Source organism: Rhinolophus hipposideros (genome assembly GCF_964194185.1).
Source record: "Rhinolophus hipposideros genome assembly, chromosome: 20".
In the NCBI taxonomy this organism is placed as follows: Eukaryota; Metazoa; Chordata; class Mammalia; order Chiroptera; family Rhinolophidae; genus Rhinolophus; species Rhinolophus hipposideros.
In genome coordinates this window covers 14,300,313-14,319,971 of record NC_138066.1, presented here as the reverse complement: position 1 = coordinate 14,319,971, position 19,659 = coordinate 14,300,313, and the positions used below count along the sequence as shown (strand labels likewise).

The 19,659-nt window shown below is 52.2% G+C and overlaps 1 protein-coding gene across 3 annotated transcripts in view; it reads left to right on the top strand.

Moving 5' to 3' along the window:
• Positions 1 to 1,071: 1,071 nt before the first annotated feature.
• SGSM2 (small G protein signaling modulator 2) overlaps positions 1,072 to 19,659 on the top strand; it is a 33,433-nt gene continuing 14,845 nt past the window's right edge. For all 3 annotated transcript variants that reach the window (XM_081029460.1, XM_081029459.1, XM_081029458.1), the window contains exons 1-9: positions 1,072 to 1,338; positions 5,476 to 5,551; positions 16,705 to 16,867; positions 17,141 to 17,302; positions 17,557 to 17,624; positions 17,718 to 17,863; positions 18,220 to 18,354; positions 18,880 to 19,004; positions 19,409 to 19,476. In XM_081029460.1, coding sequence (XP_080885586.1) covers positions 1,282 to 1,338; positions 5,476 to 5,551; positions 16,705 to 16,867; positions 17,141 to 17,302; positions 17,557 to 17,624; positions 17,718 to 17,863; positions 18,220 to 18,354; positions 18,880 to 19,004; positions 19,409 to 19,476 — 1,000 coding nt within the window. In that variant the 5' untranslated portion in view covers positions 1,072 to 1,281. The remainder of the gene's footprint in view (positions 1,339 to 5,475; positions 5,552 to 16,704; positions 16,868 to 17,140; positions 17,303 to 17,556; positions 17,625 to 17,717; positions 17,864 to 18,219; positions 18,355 to 18,879; positions 19,005 to 19,408; positions 19,477 to 19,659) is intronic.

Here is a 19,659-nt window from a genome sequence, read left to right as displayed (position 1 = left end):
TCCGGGCTGGACCGAGCGCTTCCGGTCCGCTCTTTGGGGCGTGCCCTCCCAGCGGCGGGGCGGGGCGGGGCAGGGATCCCCGGTCCTTCGCGAGGGTCCTTCCCACTAGCCTCTGAAATGAAAGCAACGCTCCCGCCTCTTACAAAACCGCGTACCAAACTTTTCGCACGCCGTAGTCTGCGGTTGGGGGCTTTAAAACTATGGATGTACCCAGGTTTGGACTCTCAGTCTCGGGGCGTCTGTGTTTTCTCCTCTGTGTTTTCTTTGTTTGCGGTATCAAGTTGCATCCCTTAGGAAGATGTCCAACGGAGGATTCTCCATTCCTGTGGAAGAGGGCCGAGCCCCTCCTCTCACCTAGTTTCTGCATGCCGTCCCTCAAGTTTGCAGCAACAAGTGTTCTTTCTCACTGAGCAACCTTATGTCCCTCGATTCCCTTGTTAGGCTGCTGAGGTCTATAAGGCAAATCGCAGAGAAGGCGCTTTCACCTTCACCGGCTCGGTACAAGTTCCCGCAGGTTCCCTTTACCCCAACCGGCGCTCCCACCTCCCACATAGTTGCAAGAAGAGCAGGACTGGACGTCACGATTCCCACGGAGGAGGAACGGCTTGCCGCGCCTCTTTAGGTCCGGGGCGGCCGCGGTCCCATTCGTTTTTCCCAACTATGCAACCAGGGCGACTGGCTTGCAGGGGTTTTAGAGCAACGATGGAGCTCCGGCTTTTCTCAGCCTGGGGGCTACTCCTGGCGTCCCCTTGGCCAGACCCGTCGGGAAAACGAGCGGATAGAAATCAGGGGGCGTCTAGCTGGCTAGAAGCCAGCTCCCGCGCGAACGACTTTCCCCTCAGGCGCGGGGCCCAGGGCGCGCCCCGCCTCCCCGCGGGTCGCCGTGGGGGCCTCGCTGCAGACGCTCACAATGCGGGTTCGCGCCCTCGGCTCTGGAGCCGGCGCGTTGCCATGACAGCGGCCCGCGTGGCGCGCTCCCGGGCTGGCCGCCCCCAGGCGCGCGCAGCCTGCCCCCGCCCCGACCCCCCCTTCGCTGAGTGCACCCCCCGCTCCCGGCTGTGGGAAGGGGCCGGGCCAGGCGCCTGACGTCTGTGCGGGGTTCGGAAGATGGCTGCGGAGCCGAGCACCGGGCAGTGGCTGCGGCGGCGGCGGCGGGCCGGGACCGCGGCAGGCGGGGGCTCCGCCTTGCGCGTGTGGCGCTGAGCCGAGGCGCGGAGGCGGCGAGGGCAGCGTGGGGCTTGGGGGGCCGCTCGGCACAGCCTACTGGCCACCCGCCGCACCATGGGCAGCGCGGAGGACGCAGTTAAAGAGAAGCTGCTGTGGAACGTGAAAAAGGAGGTAAAGTCGGGGCAAGGACCCCCGGGGGGCTCGGGGCTCTGCCCGCGCGGCCCCGGGGGCGGAAAGGTCCGTGCGCGCCCTCGCGCTGGCGCTGGCTGGCCCCGGCCTGGGCCGGGCGGGGGCGGAGTTCTGGACTGGCTGCGGCTCCTGCTCCTCTCCCGGATCTGGGGGCAACACCCCTCTGCCCGGGGGGTCTAGGCCAGTGCTCCGGGTCTTGTTTGCTCCGGGATCCCGAAGCTCCCCGCCCTGTGACGGCCGCTGCGCTGGGAGACCGAGGTCGGGGGAGGGGTGGCGGCGATTTCTAGAGAGCCAGAGCTGCCCATTCATTGCCGGCCCTGCGTGGGGAGGGGGCGGGGCCCCGCGCGGGTCTCCTCGAGAGGCTGGATGGGTGATTTCGGGGCTTAGCTCCGGTTTGTCCTACACCCCACTCTGTTATCCTTCTGGGAAATGAGTGGCGGCTGCAGGAGGGTTCGCCGCACACCTCACTGCTTCTCACTCCACGCCCACCTCCTTACCCGGCGACGCGGTGGGCGAGGTTGGTAATGGTTTTTAAGACTCAGATTTCCCCCGCTTTTGAGGAGCCTCCCCATATCAGGAAGAGAGGAGTCCTTCTCTACTAACGTCCTTTGTCTTGACCCTGCCCTAAACCCATTTTGATTTCATGGGTAGAGGGGCGGGGGCATATGAATGACTCACCCCCATAAGAGAGCTGGAGAGCTCAAACCCGCAGACTAGATTAGAATAGATTAGGCCTCTGGGGCCCTGAATAACTCTCCCCTACCTTTGTGTCTGCCAGATGTGTATACTTCATGAGGGCAGGAAAACCATCTGTTTTGTCCACTACTTTTGTGTCTAGTGCTTCGCACACAGTAGGCACTCAATGGCTATTTATTAACTAAATCTACTGATTTTGGAGACTGCAAGGTCTGGTGGGAATGCATAAATTTGAGAATAGTCTGTCCCTGGCTCTATGTGATCTCGAATAAGTTACTTAACCTCTCAGAGTCTCAATTATTTCATCTCTAAAATAGGGATAATGGGGCAGCAAGTTGGCTCAGTTGGTTAGAGCGTGGTGCTCTTAACAACAAGGTTGCCTGTTCGATCCCCACATGGGCCACTGTGAGCTGCGCCCTCCACAACTAGACTGAAACAACTACTTGACTTGGAGCTGATGGGTCCTGGAAAAACACAAATAAATAAAAGTTTAAAAATAAAATAAAATAGGGATAATGATATCTGCCTCATATATAAAAGTTTACCATGTTGGTTCCTTTACCCCCTCCTAGAGTTTCAGGATTGGAGAAGACTGAGTTCTCATGAAATCTTGGAAGGCTCTAGATGGTTTTCATGCATTAATTATGGCCCAGCTATTGTGCCCTAACACTTGCTCTTTTCCTTCTCGTTGGCAAAGAAGTGGTTGAAGCCATCACTTTTCTAGCAGTGTATGGGAAGCTCCATTGTGCCTTTGCTGTGAAGTGGCCAAGAAAGAGTTTTTTAGGCCAAGAGTATATCAAATTACAATGCAAGCCCCAATTGCAATCTCCCCAAAGAAAAGAGAAGTCTCAAGTCTCAGTGATTATCCTCAGGAAACAAACAATCTGGTGATAGAGACTTAAATGAACAGTATAAACAAGAACGAAAAAGTAGCCATACCCTAACTATGGACAGAGGGGTTAGGTTTGTTGATGTGATCCAAGTTTGGGGTTGGTCAGGGATGATAGGAAGATTTTTGAGAACAGTGATTCTTTTCTCGGTACTTAGAAGGCTGTCTGTACTCCAAGAATGATTCCTAAACAAATCCAAGAACTGTCCAGAATATGCCACCTGTGCTGAACTCTTAGTTCTCTTCCCCCTTGAGTGCTTGATTTTAAGAGATTTTATCTTTTCTTCTTGTACAAGTAGAGATAGTGCAGATAATTAATTGTAGGCAAGGCTGGCCTTTCACAAAGACCTCTGGTATAATTCTAGGGGCATCTGTAAGTCCTCCGAAGCTAAAATTCTGCCCTGCTTCAGATGCCTATAGGTCTTTGAGTTGTGACGTTGTGCTCTGTTTAATGCAAACACTCTTTGGGAAGTAATCTAGGAAGCTTTAAGAGTTTAGAGTGCAGGATCGATCTGAACTCTACCTAACCACTAACCATGAGCACTTTCCAGCAGGGAGGAGCCTTCATCTCCTTTCTCCCTACGCCCCAGACTTTAGAAACTCTACATCCTCCAAACTCTGTAATCCTAGGTGAGGGATTTGGGAGCAAGGGCAGCACCAGGACACTGCATGCCTTGTCCAAAGAATGGCAAAGGCCAGCTCTGCCCAGAGCTTACTTTAAGCTGGAAGATTTTACACTGGGTTTGAGCTAATCTGTTCCTCTAACTTCCAGGATTAATATCTGTCTCCTGGCAGGTTCCCTCAGGACGTCAAAAGTGCTTTGTTTAAGTGTTGGGAGCAACTAGAACCTCATATACTGCTGATGGGTATGTAAATTGGTACAACCAGTCTGGAAACAATTTGGCAAAATCTAGTAAAATGGAAAATATGCATCAGAAATTCTTTGCCTAAAAATATAAATCCAAAGAAATGAACACCTATGTTCACCCAAAGACATGTCCAGAACTTCATAGCTGTACTATTCATAACAGCCCCAAATGGGAAACTACCAAAATGCCAGTAAGTTGTGGCGTGTTCACACATTATAGAATTATAGAATTATAGAATTATAGAATGAATAATCCACAACTACACACAATGTGAACAAATCTCACACTGGGGAGCAAGAGAAACGCAGTCACAAAACACTACACACTGAGTGAGTCCATCTAGTAAAAGCACAAAAACCTGCAAAACTACTCTCATGTTAGAAGTCAGGAGAGTGGGTACCCTTGAGTAACCACTAGTGACTAGAAGGAAACTTGGCAGAATGTGGGGTGCTTTGGGTTACAGGTCACATGTTCTATTTCTTGATCTGGATGCTGGTTTCACAGGTTTGTTTAGTTTGAAAATTTATCAAGCTGCATAATTACGATATATACCCTTTTCTATATGTTTAGTGTATGTCAATAAAAAAGGTGTGTGTGTGTGTGTGTGTGTGTGTGTGTCTGTGTTTAACTGTTTTCTTAAAGATGTGACTGCTTACCTCACAGGGTATTTAGAAACTTACATTCAGGTAGGAACCCAAACTTCAGGTTTTTTGGTTTTTTTTTTAAAGATTTTATTGGGGAAGGGGAACAGGACTTTATTGGGGAACAGTGTGTACTTCCAGGACTTTTTTTCCAACTCAAGTTGTTGTCCTTTCAATCTTAGTTGTGGAGGGTGCCGTTCAGCTTCAAGTTGTTGTCCTTTCAGTCTTAGTTGTGGAGGGCGCAGCTCAGCTCCAGGTCCAGTTGCTGTTGCTAGTTGCAGGGGGCGCAGTCCACCATCCCTTGCGGGACTGGAGGAGTTGAACTGGCAACCTTGTGGTTGAGAGGATGCGCTCCAACCAACTGAGCCATCCCGGAGCTCAGCGGCAGCTCAGCTCAAGGTGCCATGTTCAATCTTAGTTGCAGGGGGCGTTGCCCACCATCCCTTGCGGGACTCAAGGAATTGAACTAGCAACCTTGTGGTTGACAGCCCACTGGCCCATATGGGAATCGAAACAGCTGCCTTCGGAGTTAGGAGCACGGAGCTCTAACCGCCTGAGTCACCTGGCCGGCCCAAACTTCAGGTTTTTACCTAAACAAGAAAGAAGCCTGGGCTTGTGAGCATGTGGAGAGTGTCCCTGAGGCCTGGATGGACCTACCCCTAATCTCAGAGAAGGGGGAGAAAAGGAGGGGCAGGTTGTTTTTCTGCAGCCTATACTGAGACAGTTTGTCCCTAAAGGACAGTGTGTCTGCCCAGAAGCTCTTCTCCAGCTCAGTACAGATGTGCAAACAGCCTCCTATCCCAGTTCTCCACAGCAGGGCACTTCCTCCTGGCCTGGCTGCTCTTCCAAGATGCTTGGAGCTGTCGGTGCTGAAGAAACTTTGCTTCCCCACCCCTCCCATCCCTATCATATACTGTGCAAGTATCTGAAACCCAGACAGGAGGGCAGAGTCAAGCTATTTACTTGCCCACAGGCCTTTGATCAGAAAAATAAATGAACGACTATGCTGCCCATTTGTCCACAGGTGAAGCAAATCATGGAGGAGGCTGTCACCAGGAAGTTTGTGCATGAAGATAGCAGCCACATCATTGCGCTGTGTGGTGAGTGACTGGGGGATAGTGGGAGATGGGTTTAAAACTCAAACTATCCTGGGGCCAGGGAAAGATGAGTCCTCAGGTCAGTAGTTCTTAAATCTGGCTGCAGGTCCGAATCAACTCAGAAGCTTTTGAAATCTCCTGGGGCCCCATCCCAGGCCTACCGAATTAGGATCTCCAGGGCTCAAGAATCTATGTATGTTTAGTCCCCTAAGACAGTACTGTTCAAATTTTATCATACATTAGAGTCTGGGGTGGGCCTGAGGATTTGTAGTTCTAACAAATTCACAGCTGATGCCAATGCTGCTGGTCCAGGGACCCTACTTTAAGAACCATTGTCCTAGATAACTCAAGTGTGGGAGCCACTGGTCTGGCTTAGCCTTACTTTATCTTTGAGGAAGGGTTTGTGCTTTTGGGATGCTTTCGGTGCCACACCTACTTTCTAATTAATCCCACTGGTGTTGCTTCATTATCCCAAACCTCCAGGCACTTGATTGGATGCAAAATGACATGAGTGTAGGATAGGAGAGATAGCCAAAGACTTCCTGCCTCAGAAAGGAGAAAGTCTACACCTGAAAGTACAAAAAAAAGGGCGGGGGCGGTGGGGGAAGTGAGGAGAAAAAAAAAGAACTGCGCTTACAGGAAAAAAAGAAAGAAAAATAAAGATATCCCCATACCTAAAACAAAAAAAGGAAAAAGAAGGAAAGGAGAAAGTCCATAATAAGCCATCACTTCCTCCTCAGTGTGAACACTTCTACCATTGTAGGAGCAAGCCTGCCTCTACACACAACAGAATATTTTGGATTTCCAGAAATGTGAGCTTCTTTTCAACCCCTTTCCAAGGGACACGAAGCCATTGCCATCTTTATGTAGTTTTACTTAGCCTCTGAGATTGGTGTTTGGGGTTTGTGGAAGGGAGATTGTGCATTTCTGAGGGGAAGGAATGAAAGGAGCAGATAAGGGAAGGAATACTTTCGACAGTAGTGTGGTGAGGCAGATAGAGCTGCCCTTCCCGTCAGCCCAGCAACAAACACTGATGGTCCACCAGGCTCCAGACACTGTTCCCCAGGTAGGCAAACAGCGATAACAAGGTGGGCAGAATCTCTGCCCCAGGGCTTACATTCTTTGGGGAGACAGACAGAAAACAAATGCACACATGAATATATCATGCAATAGCAGGTATGATAATAGCTGTGAAGAAAAATAAAACAGAGATGTGGGAGGGCGACTGGAGGAGGCGGCCTGTGAGCAGAGCCTGAGTGACAGACTTAGGATTCAGACAAATCCTGGTGCTCTGCTTATTTGGACAAGTTTCTTAACATCTGTCACCCTCAGTTTGCTCCTGTAAAAACAGGGTGATGGTTCCCACCTCAAGGAATGTTTGTGGGGATTGAGGTGATGCACGTGAATGTTCTTAAACATAGCTCAGAAAATGCCTGTCTTCTCTTTGATGTTGAGGCTGAAGCTAGTTTTGCAGGATTTGAGTTCCTACCATCTACCTCCCTTTTGGGTAAGTTTCCCCAGTTCTTTAGATGATGTAATGATTCCCATGTTTATAAGGAGCAATTTGACCTCACCTTTTCTTGGGCAGAACCTATGCTAGGGAAAAAGCATGCTGGCTTTGCAATAAGTGGCTTGGAAGAGTATTAGAACTCTACTTCTTTCTACCTGTGCTGGGTTTGTTCCCCTGACGTCAGCCGCTGTCTGTTATTGTCACTAGAAGGGCTCTTCTGGCAGCCCAGTTTTTCACGGTTTGGTGCTAGGCTTCGTCCAGAGCAAACACAAAACAGAATAAATAAGTGCAAGCAGCTTGTGCATGGGCGCCACACGTGGGTGGCCATGGGGGGATGGGGGAGGAGAGGTAGGGAGAAAAGCAGTGGGTATCCCACATTAAGCCCAGTAGGGTGAGAAAAAGCCATCAGCTCTCTAATCAATCCTTGGGCCCCCAGGAAGCAGTGGGGCTTTAGCTTTTTTCTCCTGCCTGGAAGCCCAGAGCTCTTTCTAGCAGGCAGGGTGTCACCTTCAAAAGAAATGATTCTTCTGCTTTCAGCCAGTTTCAGTTGCTGAAATAGAAAAAGAGTTTATGAAACAGACCCAAGTCTCCAGGGTTCTAAAGTCAGCCCTGGAGCCAGAGGAACCCTGTTCTGCTGGATCTCAGGAGGTGCCTTGGGTTCAGGAATGCAAACTCAGTTACCTACAGGGTCAGATGAGAAAGGTCCTCCAGGAAGTTTTCCGGGTCTGAGACAACGGGCAGTGGTGGGGGCTGGGCTGAGCTGGACAGCGCTTGCCCTGTGTGAAGCGGGCAGCCACCACTCAGATCCTGCAGGCATGACAGCCCTTGTTTGCCATGGCCTTTGTTTTATTTTAAGAGAAGCCATAAGTCTGGGCTTTTATATGAAATTTCCCAATTTTTAAATGCTGATAACTAATTCCCGTTTTTTAAAACTGTGTGGGCCAAACAAGCCTCTGCCAGTTTGCAGCCTCTGCCTTGGGCTCAGTGCATAGTCACGGAGGGGAACGTTAGCAGGAGGGGCTGCCAACAGTGCATCGCTAAGGTATCTGGGCACCTGAGACCCACGGAAAAGGGAATCCTCACACTTGGTCAAAACCCAGGAAAGTTGTGCCAGACCCCTGTTCTCCTTACCCAAGGGGAGGAGTGAGACTCCCAGGACTGGTGAGAAATGTGTATTTGTTGTGTGTTTGCTGTGGTTATTCATAAACCTGCCTGTCCAAAAACCGGTCAGGCCCCTGCAGGTAGAAACCTTATGAGGAAGCTTTGCTGGCAAATCCTGGCTGGCAGGGAGGGGTTCTTCGTGTGTTGTTCTCCAACGACAGAGCATGGCTGCAGTGCTGTCTGAGGCAGCTCCTTCTGAACGTCCAGGCCAGAGGGTCAGGATCTGTGTGACTGCCCCCTCCCACTGGTGGAGGCTGGGGCTTGGAGAGTAGGCCCAAACTTGTATGGTTTGTCAAGTCATGCCAGGTTTGCATTGTTTCATAACATGATCTTTGAAACTTTAATGTTAAGACTTCCTCCCGAATCAAATTAATGCTTCTTGTTTTCCCTGTGGCTTCTTGAACAACCCTCCTCCACCCCCATCAACCCATGTAGACTGATAATCTCCTGTTACCCCCTCCCTCGAGAGGGTAAGGTGCTTTTAACTTTTGCTGTGGGCAACTCAAGGTCAGGATTAAACAGCAAATTGTCCCAAGTTTCACCTGTGAACTCTGCATTTGTAATAATAATATGTGCTTTAAGAGGCGTACTCAATTTAGGCCTCTGCCCAGGAGTCCAGGAGCTCTGGACCTGCCGCCCCCCACCCCCACCCCGGGAGGTGTGGGAATGTCTGCCTCCACAATACAAGCAGACCTCAGAGATAGTGTGGGTTCAGTTCTAGACCACTCGCTATAAAGCAAGTCGTAATCTTTTTGCTGGTGGAAAGTCTTGCCTTCAGTTTGTAAAAAAACACATCTGTGAAGCGCAAGAAAGCAAAGCACAATAAAACGAGTTGTGCCTGTATTTCTGTTTGCTCTATTCTGATTGGGTGCTGAGGTTGGATTTTAACCTTCGGTGGTGGAGTGGGTTTTGGAGTTTCACGGAGAGTTTCCTGGCCTGGCATAACAGGTTCTCAGACTCCTAATGATCTCTTCTTCCCCTGCCCCGCCCCCGCCTCCCCCAGGTATTGGGGCCAGGGCCCAGGCCTTACTGCGGCCATCCCTGCCCCTCAGTCACCAGATTCCCTGCCCTCCCTGAGAAGATCGGCCAACCTGAGGGTTGCTTCAACTGAGGATGAGCTGTAATGGGAGACAGGGGTGGAGTCTGTGGAGCTGGGAACGACCTCAGGGCTTTATCAACCTGCTCCCTGTTGCTAAGCAGCTGTCATTAGCTAGGAAGGTCGGCTGCGGTGAGCCCCTCCGGGGAATGGCAAGGAAATGCTAATGAGCCGGGAGAGAAGCAGGTGCTGCGGAAGGATTGCCCCCACCTGGGATGTTGCTGCTGGAGATTTTAGCACATTCTGAGATTCAGACTCCAGGCAGTTTTTAGTCTGTCTCTTTTCAGTGAAAGGGATTCCTTCTCTTCTTCCCACCCACACTGAATGAACAGCTCATTCTCAGGATATCTGGCTTCTTCCTTCCATCCAGAAATGAAGGAGTAAAAAGGAAAGCCTTCTGGGGAACTGGCTCCCTTCGCCCTGTTTTGGGGAGTGGCTGAGGGCGTGTGGTGGTGATCTATAGCTGAGACTTTGGAGTCTGACAGGCTTGGGTTTCCATCCTGACCAGGTCACTGAGTGTGTGTGCCAGTTTTTTTAGCAACTCCGAGCCTACCCTAGAAGTTTGACTTGGCATGAAGCTGGATAGGCAGCAGGGGCTCGGGGATGTTGCTGTCATCTCCACCACCATGACATTCTACTTTGTTCTTGAAAATTATCTTGCAACCTTTCTCGTAAAACCCACTGGGACCTTCTCCAGGATTCCATCTGGGAATCCATGTTTCTGGGAGTTTGGAGCATCCGGACAGTCCAGAAATTTGAACTCCAGGAACTCAATCAGGAACTTTAATAATATGAATAAATTTCTGTTAATTTTGTAGGTGCAATAAAGGTATGATGCATGTGTTTTGAAATAGTCATCTTTTAGAGATACATACAGAAATATTTATGGATAAAAGTGTATGATGTCTAATCTAAAATTTGCTTCAAAATAATGTGGGGAAAAGCGAAAAAGTGATTGGAGTTGGTATAGCTGAAACAAGATTGGTCGTGACTTGATCATTGCTTAAGTTGGGTGATGAGTACGTAGGGGTTGCCATATTGTCCTTTCTACTTTTGTCTATGTTTGGAATTTCCATAATGAAATGATTTTTTTTTAAAGGAGATGATGAGGAGAGGATGGTAGAAGGAAGAGATACAGACAGTGAATATATACAACTTTCCTGAGAAATTTTACATAAAGGGAGCAGCGGAATGGGGACGTAGGGCCAAGGGAGGTGGTGGGTGGTTTTTTCTTAAGTTGGAAAAATTACAGAATGTTTGTATACAAATGGAAAATATCTCATGGGGAAACATTAAAGATACAGGCAAGAGAAGGGATGTTTGCTGGAGCAACACCCTCCACAGGAGAAAGGGGCCAGAATCCAGTGCGCAAGTGGAAGGGGTGGCCTTAGGAGAAGCACAGCCAGACCGTCTTGGGTACAGGAGGGACGGGAGGGCGTGCAGATGAGGCACAGGGGGGGAAGGCACCAGCATTCATGATCCCTGTCAGGGTGCGAGGCAGTAGAGCTCAAGGAACCTTTTGCACCTGTGACATGCTGTTGCTTTCGGTCACTCGACACCCACTGAAATCAGACTTGTTCTTTTCCCTAATTGCAGCCGAAGCTCAACAGTGATTTAGTGATTTGCATAAAGTCAAATAGCTAGTAAGGAAAGGATTTGAACCCACATCTGTCTTGCTTCGGAGCCTATGCTGCCCAGGAACGGGTCTGCCCAGGAGGTCTGCCTTCAAGGGGAGCCTGGGGGTGGGGGGCATTGAGGAGGAGTTGGCCCTCGGGGAGGCGTAGCTTGGGTGATGAAATGGTGGACTCATGGTGTCCAAGAGCTACTCTGGGAGACAGTGGGTCCCTTGCCAAGCTCGGTGAGGCCGGCCCTGGCCTGGTTCCCTGGGAAGCCACTGTGAGCGCTGTGCATGCAAACTCTGCCCTACATCCAGGAAGGTGGGTATGTGTGGTAGGAATTTCATGTCCCTCGCCTGCTTGGTTCTCGAATATCGGGGCAGTGCTGTCTTGTTTTAGGGCGTTGAACAAGGCTGAATGCTGCCCCCGCCCCCCGCCAAAAAAACAAAACAACCCAAAACTGAAGCACACAGCCAGCATCACCAGTGTAGGCTGAGAGAAAATGTATTCTAGTTACCACAGAAAAGACTTGTTCGGAGTGGAGGCAGCAGTTGCAAATCCCTGGGTGTAAGTACCCACTAGGGAAGTGGGGAGGAGAGAGGCGGATGAGGGATGACGCCTGGCCTGGCCTCTTTGCTCCTCCCAGCTCATCGCTGCTGTAGACAAACACTGACTTCCTCCATCAGCACCTGGAGGAAGTTCCTAACTTAAAAAGAGGTCACACTTTTCTTTCTCACTAGCGAGCCTACTCCTTTCCTGGCAGTCTTGGTTCCACTATCCAAGGCATTCGGCTTTTAAAAATTCTGCTCTGAGTAGTGTCCCCTAGAATTCCAGGACCAAAACCAGCCACCTGTGGCTGGCTGCTCCACCCAGTACTTTCCTCATGGGGTTCTCCATGACAACTACAACCAAACTCCTCCACCGCACAGAGAGCACCTGGCAGAGGTAGGGGAGCAGGGAACACTTCCACACCTGCTGCTGCCATTACCAGCGCCTCCTAGCTCAGAGCCTTGGGCCATGTCATGCTGTGCTAACCCTGGGGGCTGTGTCTCTGCACCTCAGTCAACTGGCCTAGTTCTCTGAAGGCTGTTCAGTGGGTCCGCATATTACCAGTCTGGGCTTATCCAGGCCCGTGGCTGCTGAGCACAGCTTTACTAATAGATATGCACGTGAGAGGCAGGATTGTTTCTGAGGCCCCCTGGGCTGATCGAGGACCCTTCTCAACCACTGCTGCGTTTCCTGGGCAACTGTCACTTCTGTCCATTCTTGGGGGCTCCTGAGACACCTACGCTTGTCCCTGAATTGTTCTCTCTGGTCCCTGCCCAGCTCAGATTACCTATGGCTGCCCTAAGCAGATGTTTCTGTGGGGATGGGAAACCAAGCCAATCTGGAGACTGTCTGCTGAGAGAGCTAGTGAAGGAGTGGGTGCCATGGACGGACCCAGCCTTTCTGAGTTTTGTGAGTTTTGATTCACCTCCAGGTTGGAGAGAATCTCTGGCATCGTCTCATGATGGAATACTGGTACTTGGGTTGGATGGCCATCTACTTAATTATTATAATTATTATTTTGAGTTGGTACTACGTTTACTTGGTTCAAAAATCAAAACTATACAAAAGGTATACGGTTCAAAGTCTCACTCCTTTCCCTGTCCCTATTTGCCCACTTCTCTTCCACATACCTACTGGTTCCCACACAGGTCACCACTACCACTTTTGTTTCTTCTGCATCCTTCCAAAGATTTTTATACTAACAAGAAAAAACAGCCCGTATTCCTTGGTTACCCAGTTTTTGTAATCAGCGTGTCATTTGGTCTTACCTACGGCTCTGCGTCTGGCTCTTGCCATGATTCGCTCCCGCATGGCAGCCTCCTTCTTGTTCCGAGTTGCATAGTGTTCTGTGCGGATGTGCCACGTGGACTTGACCCGCTCTGCAATGAACATGTGTGTGGTTTCCAGCCGTTTGTTCTTAGAACTAAGGAACCTTGCCGTCACATCTGTAGACTAGACTCTCAGAAGAAGGGTTACTGGGTCAGAGGTTACTTGCAATGCTGAGGGGCGGCGACGCATGGCCTCCGTAGGGGGGCTACCAGTCAGCCTTTCGTCCCGCAAGGTATGAGAAGATTGAGTAACTTCCCAAGTCCCTTCTGTCTCTACCAGTGTCTCCTCCATTCTAAATCGGACTCCTTGGAATGGTTACGTTGGTGTGTAAGGGGTTTGTGGGAGGGGCCCTAGCGGAATCCATTAGCTTTGTGGTCTCCACCCATTTAGCATTTATTAAACCCTCTGATTTAATAGATTTTCGGGGCACATCAGAGGCTGGCGAGGGAGAATCACAGGGCTAGTCTGAGCCTGTAGTTCCCAGTCTTTTCCTGGGAAGATGGTGCTAGACCTTTTGAGGGAGGGGAGGGGAGATGCCCACAGCAAGTTCCACTCCTGCCCAGAGTTGCAGTTCCTGGAGCCTTTCTGTCAGTGGGGTGGGAAGACAGACGGGCTCATCTGTCACCATAATTCCAAAGGCCACCAGGAGGCCAGGGTGGGGAGTTAGAGGATCATGCTTGAGTCGTATCTCTGTTTCTCTGTTCTGACTGATTCATTCAAACCTTTCCACCCCAAACAATGACCAGAAACAATGTTGATTTTTTTATTAGTATGCATTTTTCAGAAATGAGCTGAACGATGTTAGGGCTGTCTCAGCCCTGTCCACAGGGGCTGTAGGTGGTGCCTGGATGCACTGAGCCAGGAGGTCCTGAAACCCATACGTCTGGGTGACCAGGGCCAAGTCCGTTCAGTTAGGAGGGAGCTGGGTTCCGCTGCTTTCTGGGGCAGAAAGTGCAGTAAGACTCTAGGGTGCTCCTGCTTGGTGCTCTGGGCCTTCAGTCAGGAGGAGAGCAGCACGGGCCTCTGCGTGGACTTCTCCCTGGGGAACAGGGACAGGAGGAGAGGTGGACATTGTTCCTGGTGGCTCTGGAACTGCAGCTCTGATATTGGAGGAGGAGAGAGAGTTTTTATATTCGCATCTCTGAGTTTTGACTGATGGGAATGTCTGTGTTTCTGCTCAATCCCAAAATCTCAGAGCAAGGGTTCTTAAAGTTTTGGGGGTCAAGTACTCCTTTGGGAAGCTAAAAGCCATGGATCCTCTATCCAGAAAAAAAAGCGCTCACCTTAAGTATGCTGGAGCACATCAGCAATTTTGCATATGATTTCAGGGGGTTCTTAGAGCCCCCGAAGCCCATCCACAAGCCCTCTTAGGATAGTAGGTCTCACTTATTAGTGTTGTTGTTATTATTATTACTATATTGCCTACATGCTGCATACAGTATATTTTTCATAGCATGTGGGGACAGCGCTGTAGGAATGGGGAAGGACAAGGCTGATTTGAACAATCACTGGCCAAAGAACCTGTGGAACTGGGGTAGCAATACCTGGCACAGAGGGTTGTTTACTTTGCTTGAAAAATAGAGAGGTGAGAGCAATTTCTCCTTCCCCAGACATTGCCTGGGCACCTTCCCTGGGTTTCACAGAAGGCACTTAGGAGCCCTAAGGGTGAGCAAGGGGGACTGGGCATGACATCTGGGCTTCTGCAATATTCCCTGCCTGTAGTCATCAGTAAGGAATGCCTCAGCTCATCCCGGAGAACCCTGCTGCCTGGGCTCCGAGGCTGCCTCGGAAGGTGGGTGAGGCCAGGCGGAATGGGAGTGCCGCTGCCTGCCATCCCCAGGCTCCGGCGGCCTGCTGCATTCACTTGCCTGGGAAGGTGGAAGGCTAATGACTCATTATCCCAGCCATTAGTCACACCACCGAGGCATGTGATTCCCTGCAGAACTGGTGCCACCTGTTCAGTTGCCGCTTCTCTTCTGCTCTGGTTGGGGAGTGCAGCTCAAGGACCAAGAGCTTGGGACAAAAGGGTCACTCACCTGTCCACCCCAGGGCCACCCAAGACCTCCAGGGACCAAGGGGACTCGCCGTGGAAAGGAGTATGTAGACATACTCCTTTTTAAGCAAAGACTCGCCCCCACAGGCCTCATACACACATCAAACGTGTGGATACGTCTGTCTGTATACACATGGGCACATAGATGTGTGAACACATGTGAAGGAAAGACTGTGCCTGGTAAAATAAATCCTCCGAGGCCGGAACAGGGAAGAGCTCTAATAAGAAGCACTTGGGAGAGGGAGGGGCCCTGCCTTGTTCTCCCTCCCCTGGGCTGCTCTTACCGAGGGGCCAGCCTCCAGGTAGGCCCCAGGGACTGTCCAACTTCTTGACATCAGTACAAGAGACGGCCAAACAAAACTGTTTTATAGAACAGCAGTGACTACCTGTCAGTTACTAAGAATGAAGGTAAAAAACAGGTGAGAACCTCTGTTTTTCGTAATGACTTCCTAACTCCAGATTTCATGTCCTAACTCTAGTCACAATAAACGATGGGCCTCAATTGCCCTCTTTCTAAGAGAACAGCATCTCTACCCACATCTGGGGCAGCCTGTGATCTGTCTCCAATGCGTCCTCTCTTCTCCCTGGCAGGGAGAGGTCTTGCAAAATCCCAGCCCCTACAAGTTAGTTGTAGAACAGGATCTGGACAAAAAGGTGAGGAGTCCAGAGCCGACGGGGGTCAAGTGCCAGACCCTGTGTGAGGGATTTTAGGTACCTTGTCTCATGGAACATTTCATACCAATCCTAAGAAGTATTCCGTTTCACAGATGATAACACTGAGGCTCAGAGCGTTAAGTCACTTGAGTTTCCCAGAGATAGTTTTGAGTGGCTGCATCAAGCTTCAGACCCCCATGCCCACCTCCAATACAGCACTGTTTTCAATCCATGTGAAAAGAGCACCGGTGAAGTGAAGGGAGTACCTCCTCCCACCTTCACCCTCCTGCACTCTGAACACATCTGGAGGAGGTGAAAGGGGCTCAGGGTTTGGGGCCCTAGGTCCTAGTCCCAACTTTGCCACCATGTTTCTGTAATCAAATCCCTTCCCTTTCTGGACTCCTCCTCACTTATAAAACAGTCAGCTTGGCCTCAATAATAACCAAGCCCCTCCTCCCCCCACACATACACCTGAATAGTTTTAGAGTCTGTACATGGCCAGGGTAACTCTCCACCAAGCCCTTCTTTCTTTCCTGTGGGGTCTGTCTGCAGTAAGCAGGCTTGAGATGGAGAGAGCAAGCCTAGCCCCTAAAAATATGAATGAACGACGGGAAGCCCTCCCTGCATGGGAAATAGAAATCTCTCACTCTCGACTGCTGGACTCATCAATAATTCAGGGGCCGCTGTCAGGTCTCGTCTCTGCAGTGGCTACATGAGTATTTCAGCTCCTTCTCCAGAGCCCTGTTCCTTAGCAACCACATCAGCCATGCACTCCATGCACTGCTGGGCTGTGTGCTCCCTGCACCCCCAGTCCTACAGATGCTGTCCATGATTGCCCTTGAGGGCAGGGGGTGGAGCCACCCATGCCAACTGGTACTGGCAGCTTTGGTCGTCATAGCACCAGGGGCAATGCAGTGTACAGGAGGCATGTACACACCAGGTGAGGGAGAGGAACGGCCTGGCATGGTCTGTCCAAGCCCACGCAGGTCCACCCCGGGCAGGAAAAGACAGAGAGAGGGGGATTTCGGTGTATGCTCCTGGCCTGCCTGAGGCTGGCACCCCGCCCCATAGTCCTGGCATGGGTCAGGCCTGCCCTCGCCTCTCTGTCCTCCCTAGGTATGGGGGAGAGGAGTGTTCTCCCTTGTCCCCCTTGCCCAGGCTCAGGTGCTGGTTCCCTTTGTGGCCCAGGTGTGGTGGAGGCTTGCCTCCTGCATCAGCTGAAGCGCCGTGCCGCTGGTTTCCTGCGCAGTGACAAGATGGCAGCCCTGTTCACCAAGGTGGGGAAGACGTGCCCAGTGGCTGGGGAGGTTTGCCACAAGGTACAGGAGCTGCAGCAACAAGGAGAGGGCAGGTGAGCCCTGGGCCAGCCCCACCCACCGCTCCCTTCTGCTCTTTCCACTTGGCATTTGCTCCTTCCCAGGTTGGCTTCCTGGGCCCATTTCTTGCAGGGCCTCTCAGGACCAAGGCACAAGGCTCTATTCCCCCACTTTGAGCCCCCCCCGCCCCATCCCTGTCAGTCCTCCAGGTTCTTCTTCACTGGTGGCACCAAATTCCTCTCCCAGTGCCTCCAGTCCTGGGCTTACCCCCGCCCGTCACACTCCTAAAGCCCATCCACTCTTTGCAGGAAACCCTCAGCCAGCAACCAGGAGGCTCTGCGGAGACAGGGCTCTGCCAGTGGGAAGGCCCCGGGCCTCAGCCCACAGGCCTTGAAACACATATGGGTACGCACAGCACTTATTGAGAAGGTGCTGGATAGGGTCGTGCAGTACCTGGTGGAGAACTGCAGGTGAGTGCGCCTCCCTGGGACCCACCTCCTGCAGCCCCACCCCTCAGCATGCTTTGCTATCCATCTCCCCATAGCACCCTGAAAGTATAGACCATATCTGGCACCCCACAAAGCTCAGTCCTTGTGGGTTTATTTCTTCTTGGTGACTGACATGACTTTGGTCTTTGTGGGGACGTCCCTACTTGGTGAGCTTGACTGCCCTGGAATGAGTCTGGGAGCCCTAGCAGTCCCACTTCTGTCTCTCCCCCTGGCAGCAAGTACTACGAGAAGGAGGCGTTACTGGCAGACCCCGTGTTTGGCCCCATCTTGGCCTCTCTTCTAGGTGAGCCTGAGAGCAGAGAGGCCTATGCTGGGCCGGGGGGCTGAGGGCAGGTGCTGAGGGCACCCTCTGAGCTGGCTGTCCCTGTCTCCACAGTGGGACCCTGTGCCTTGGAGTACACCAAGCTCAGGACAGCTGACCACTACTGGACTGACCCCTCTGCTGATGAGCTGGTCCAGAGGCACCGTATCCGGGGTCCCCCTAATCGCCAGGACTCCCCTGCGAAGCGCCCTGCCCTAGGAGTAGGTGTCCCTCTCCCCATCCCTGTGCTCATCCAGGTGGTGCCCACGGGCCATTAGGGAGGGGCAGCCAGCCTCCACGCTCCTTGCACACACAGGCTGGGCCTTGGACATGCCCCAAGGTGGTGGCCACCTTCGAAAAGCCTTTTCCCACACTGGCACTTACATCAATGCCAGGAGCACCCCACTGGTCTCTGGCTAGAGAGCAGAGGGTGGCTGAGAGCCAACCAGGGGCAGGAAGGACCCCCGGGGTCAGCTAGAGAGTCTGCAAGGAAGGAAGCCACGGAAGGAAGCTGAGGGTTCTCAGCCTTCCAGGTTGACTTCCCAGGGCTGGGGCTGAGCTGGGCTTTCCTGTGCAGATCCGGAAACAGCACTCCAGTGGCAGCACGTCAGGAGACAGGCTAGCTGCCTGCGCCCGGGAGTACGTGGAATCCCTGCACCAGAACTCGAGGACGCGGCTGCTCTATGGCAAAAACAATGTGCTGGTGCAGCCGGTAGGGAAGTCTAGTGCCCGTCCCGCATCTCCCTCCTCCAGGGACCCCAAGACCACAAGCTTCCCGCTACATTTGTCCCTTTCCTAAGGGGCTTGACCGGAGAAAAGGGGAGAAGGGCCCCACCCCCACTTCACTGTTTCATGCTCTTCACGCCCAGCCTTGAGCTGGCAGGAGCCAGCAATGGCATCTGCTCTGGCTAGCTGAGAACCAGGTTATCCAAGGCTAGGAATGGCAGCCAGCAGGCAGGGTGAACTCCCAGCTTGGGTATGGCCAGCCCAGGACACACCTGGCATCCAGGAGGTTGACAGGGCAGAGCCAGTGGCACCTGGCCAGCCAGGAAGAGGAGATGCCCCCATCTGGGTGTGGTTCGTGTTTCCCCCTGCTTCCACCCAGCCCCCATTCCAGGACCTCCTGACTGGATTAGGTTTGCCACCCCCACGCCCCCTGGAGCTGGGTTTCCACAGGCCATCCCTGGAGCCTCTCAGCCCCTCATCATCTCTATTCTGGTGTGTCTCCTCCCGGTAGAAGGAGGACATGGAGGCTGTCCCTGGCTACCTCTCCCTGCACCAGTCTGCAGAGAACCTCACTCTGAAGTGGACACCCAACCAGCTCATGAACGGGACTCTGGGGGACTCCGAGCTGGAAAAGAGGTGGCGGCTTTTGGACTCACTCCCAGGAGCCAGGGAAGGGAGTGAGGGCTTGCCCCCAGGCAGGGGGGTGGAGAGACACAGCCTGCTCCAGGAGGCAGGCCTCACCCCTCATTCGATGCCAAGAATCGCAGAGATGCTGCCTGGAGAGATTCCCAAGCTGTCTAAGATTCAGCCAGGCCTGGGCACGAAGAGGTTTGCCTGAGCCAAGCTCTAGGCAGCTGAGACTGCCAGGCTGTGTGCCATGAGGGCAGCACGGGGCCCCGAGGGACTTAGCTGGCTGAGGTCACTTCTTGGCTATGATCATCCCGTCTTCAGGGTAGTTTCACAGGTGTTGGGGCCACGAGATGAGGAAGACAGGATGGCTGGTCTTGGGACACAATGACACCAATCTGGTTTCTTTTCAGCGTTTACTGGGACTATGCCCTGGTGGTGCCCTTCAGTCAGATCGTCTGCATCCACTGCCACCAGCAAAGTGAGCCTCCCTAGCCCTGGGCACAGGGGTGAGGGGAGAGACTGCTGCCTCCCAGCCATGCACTGGGCATGGCCCGTCGATTCTGATCCTCCTTTCGTCAGCCCCACGCTCCAGCCCCACTGTCCTACCCAGCATGGGGGCCTGGCCGACTGGGCAGCAGTGACGGCTGGGAGGTCTCAGGGA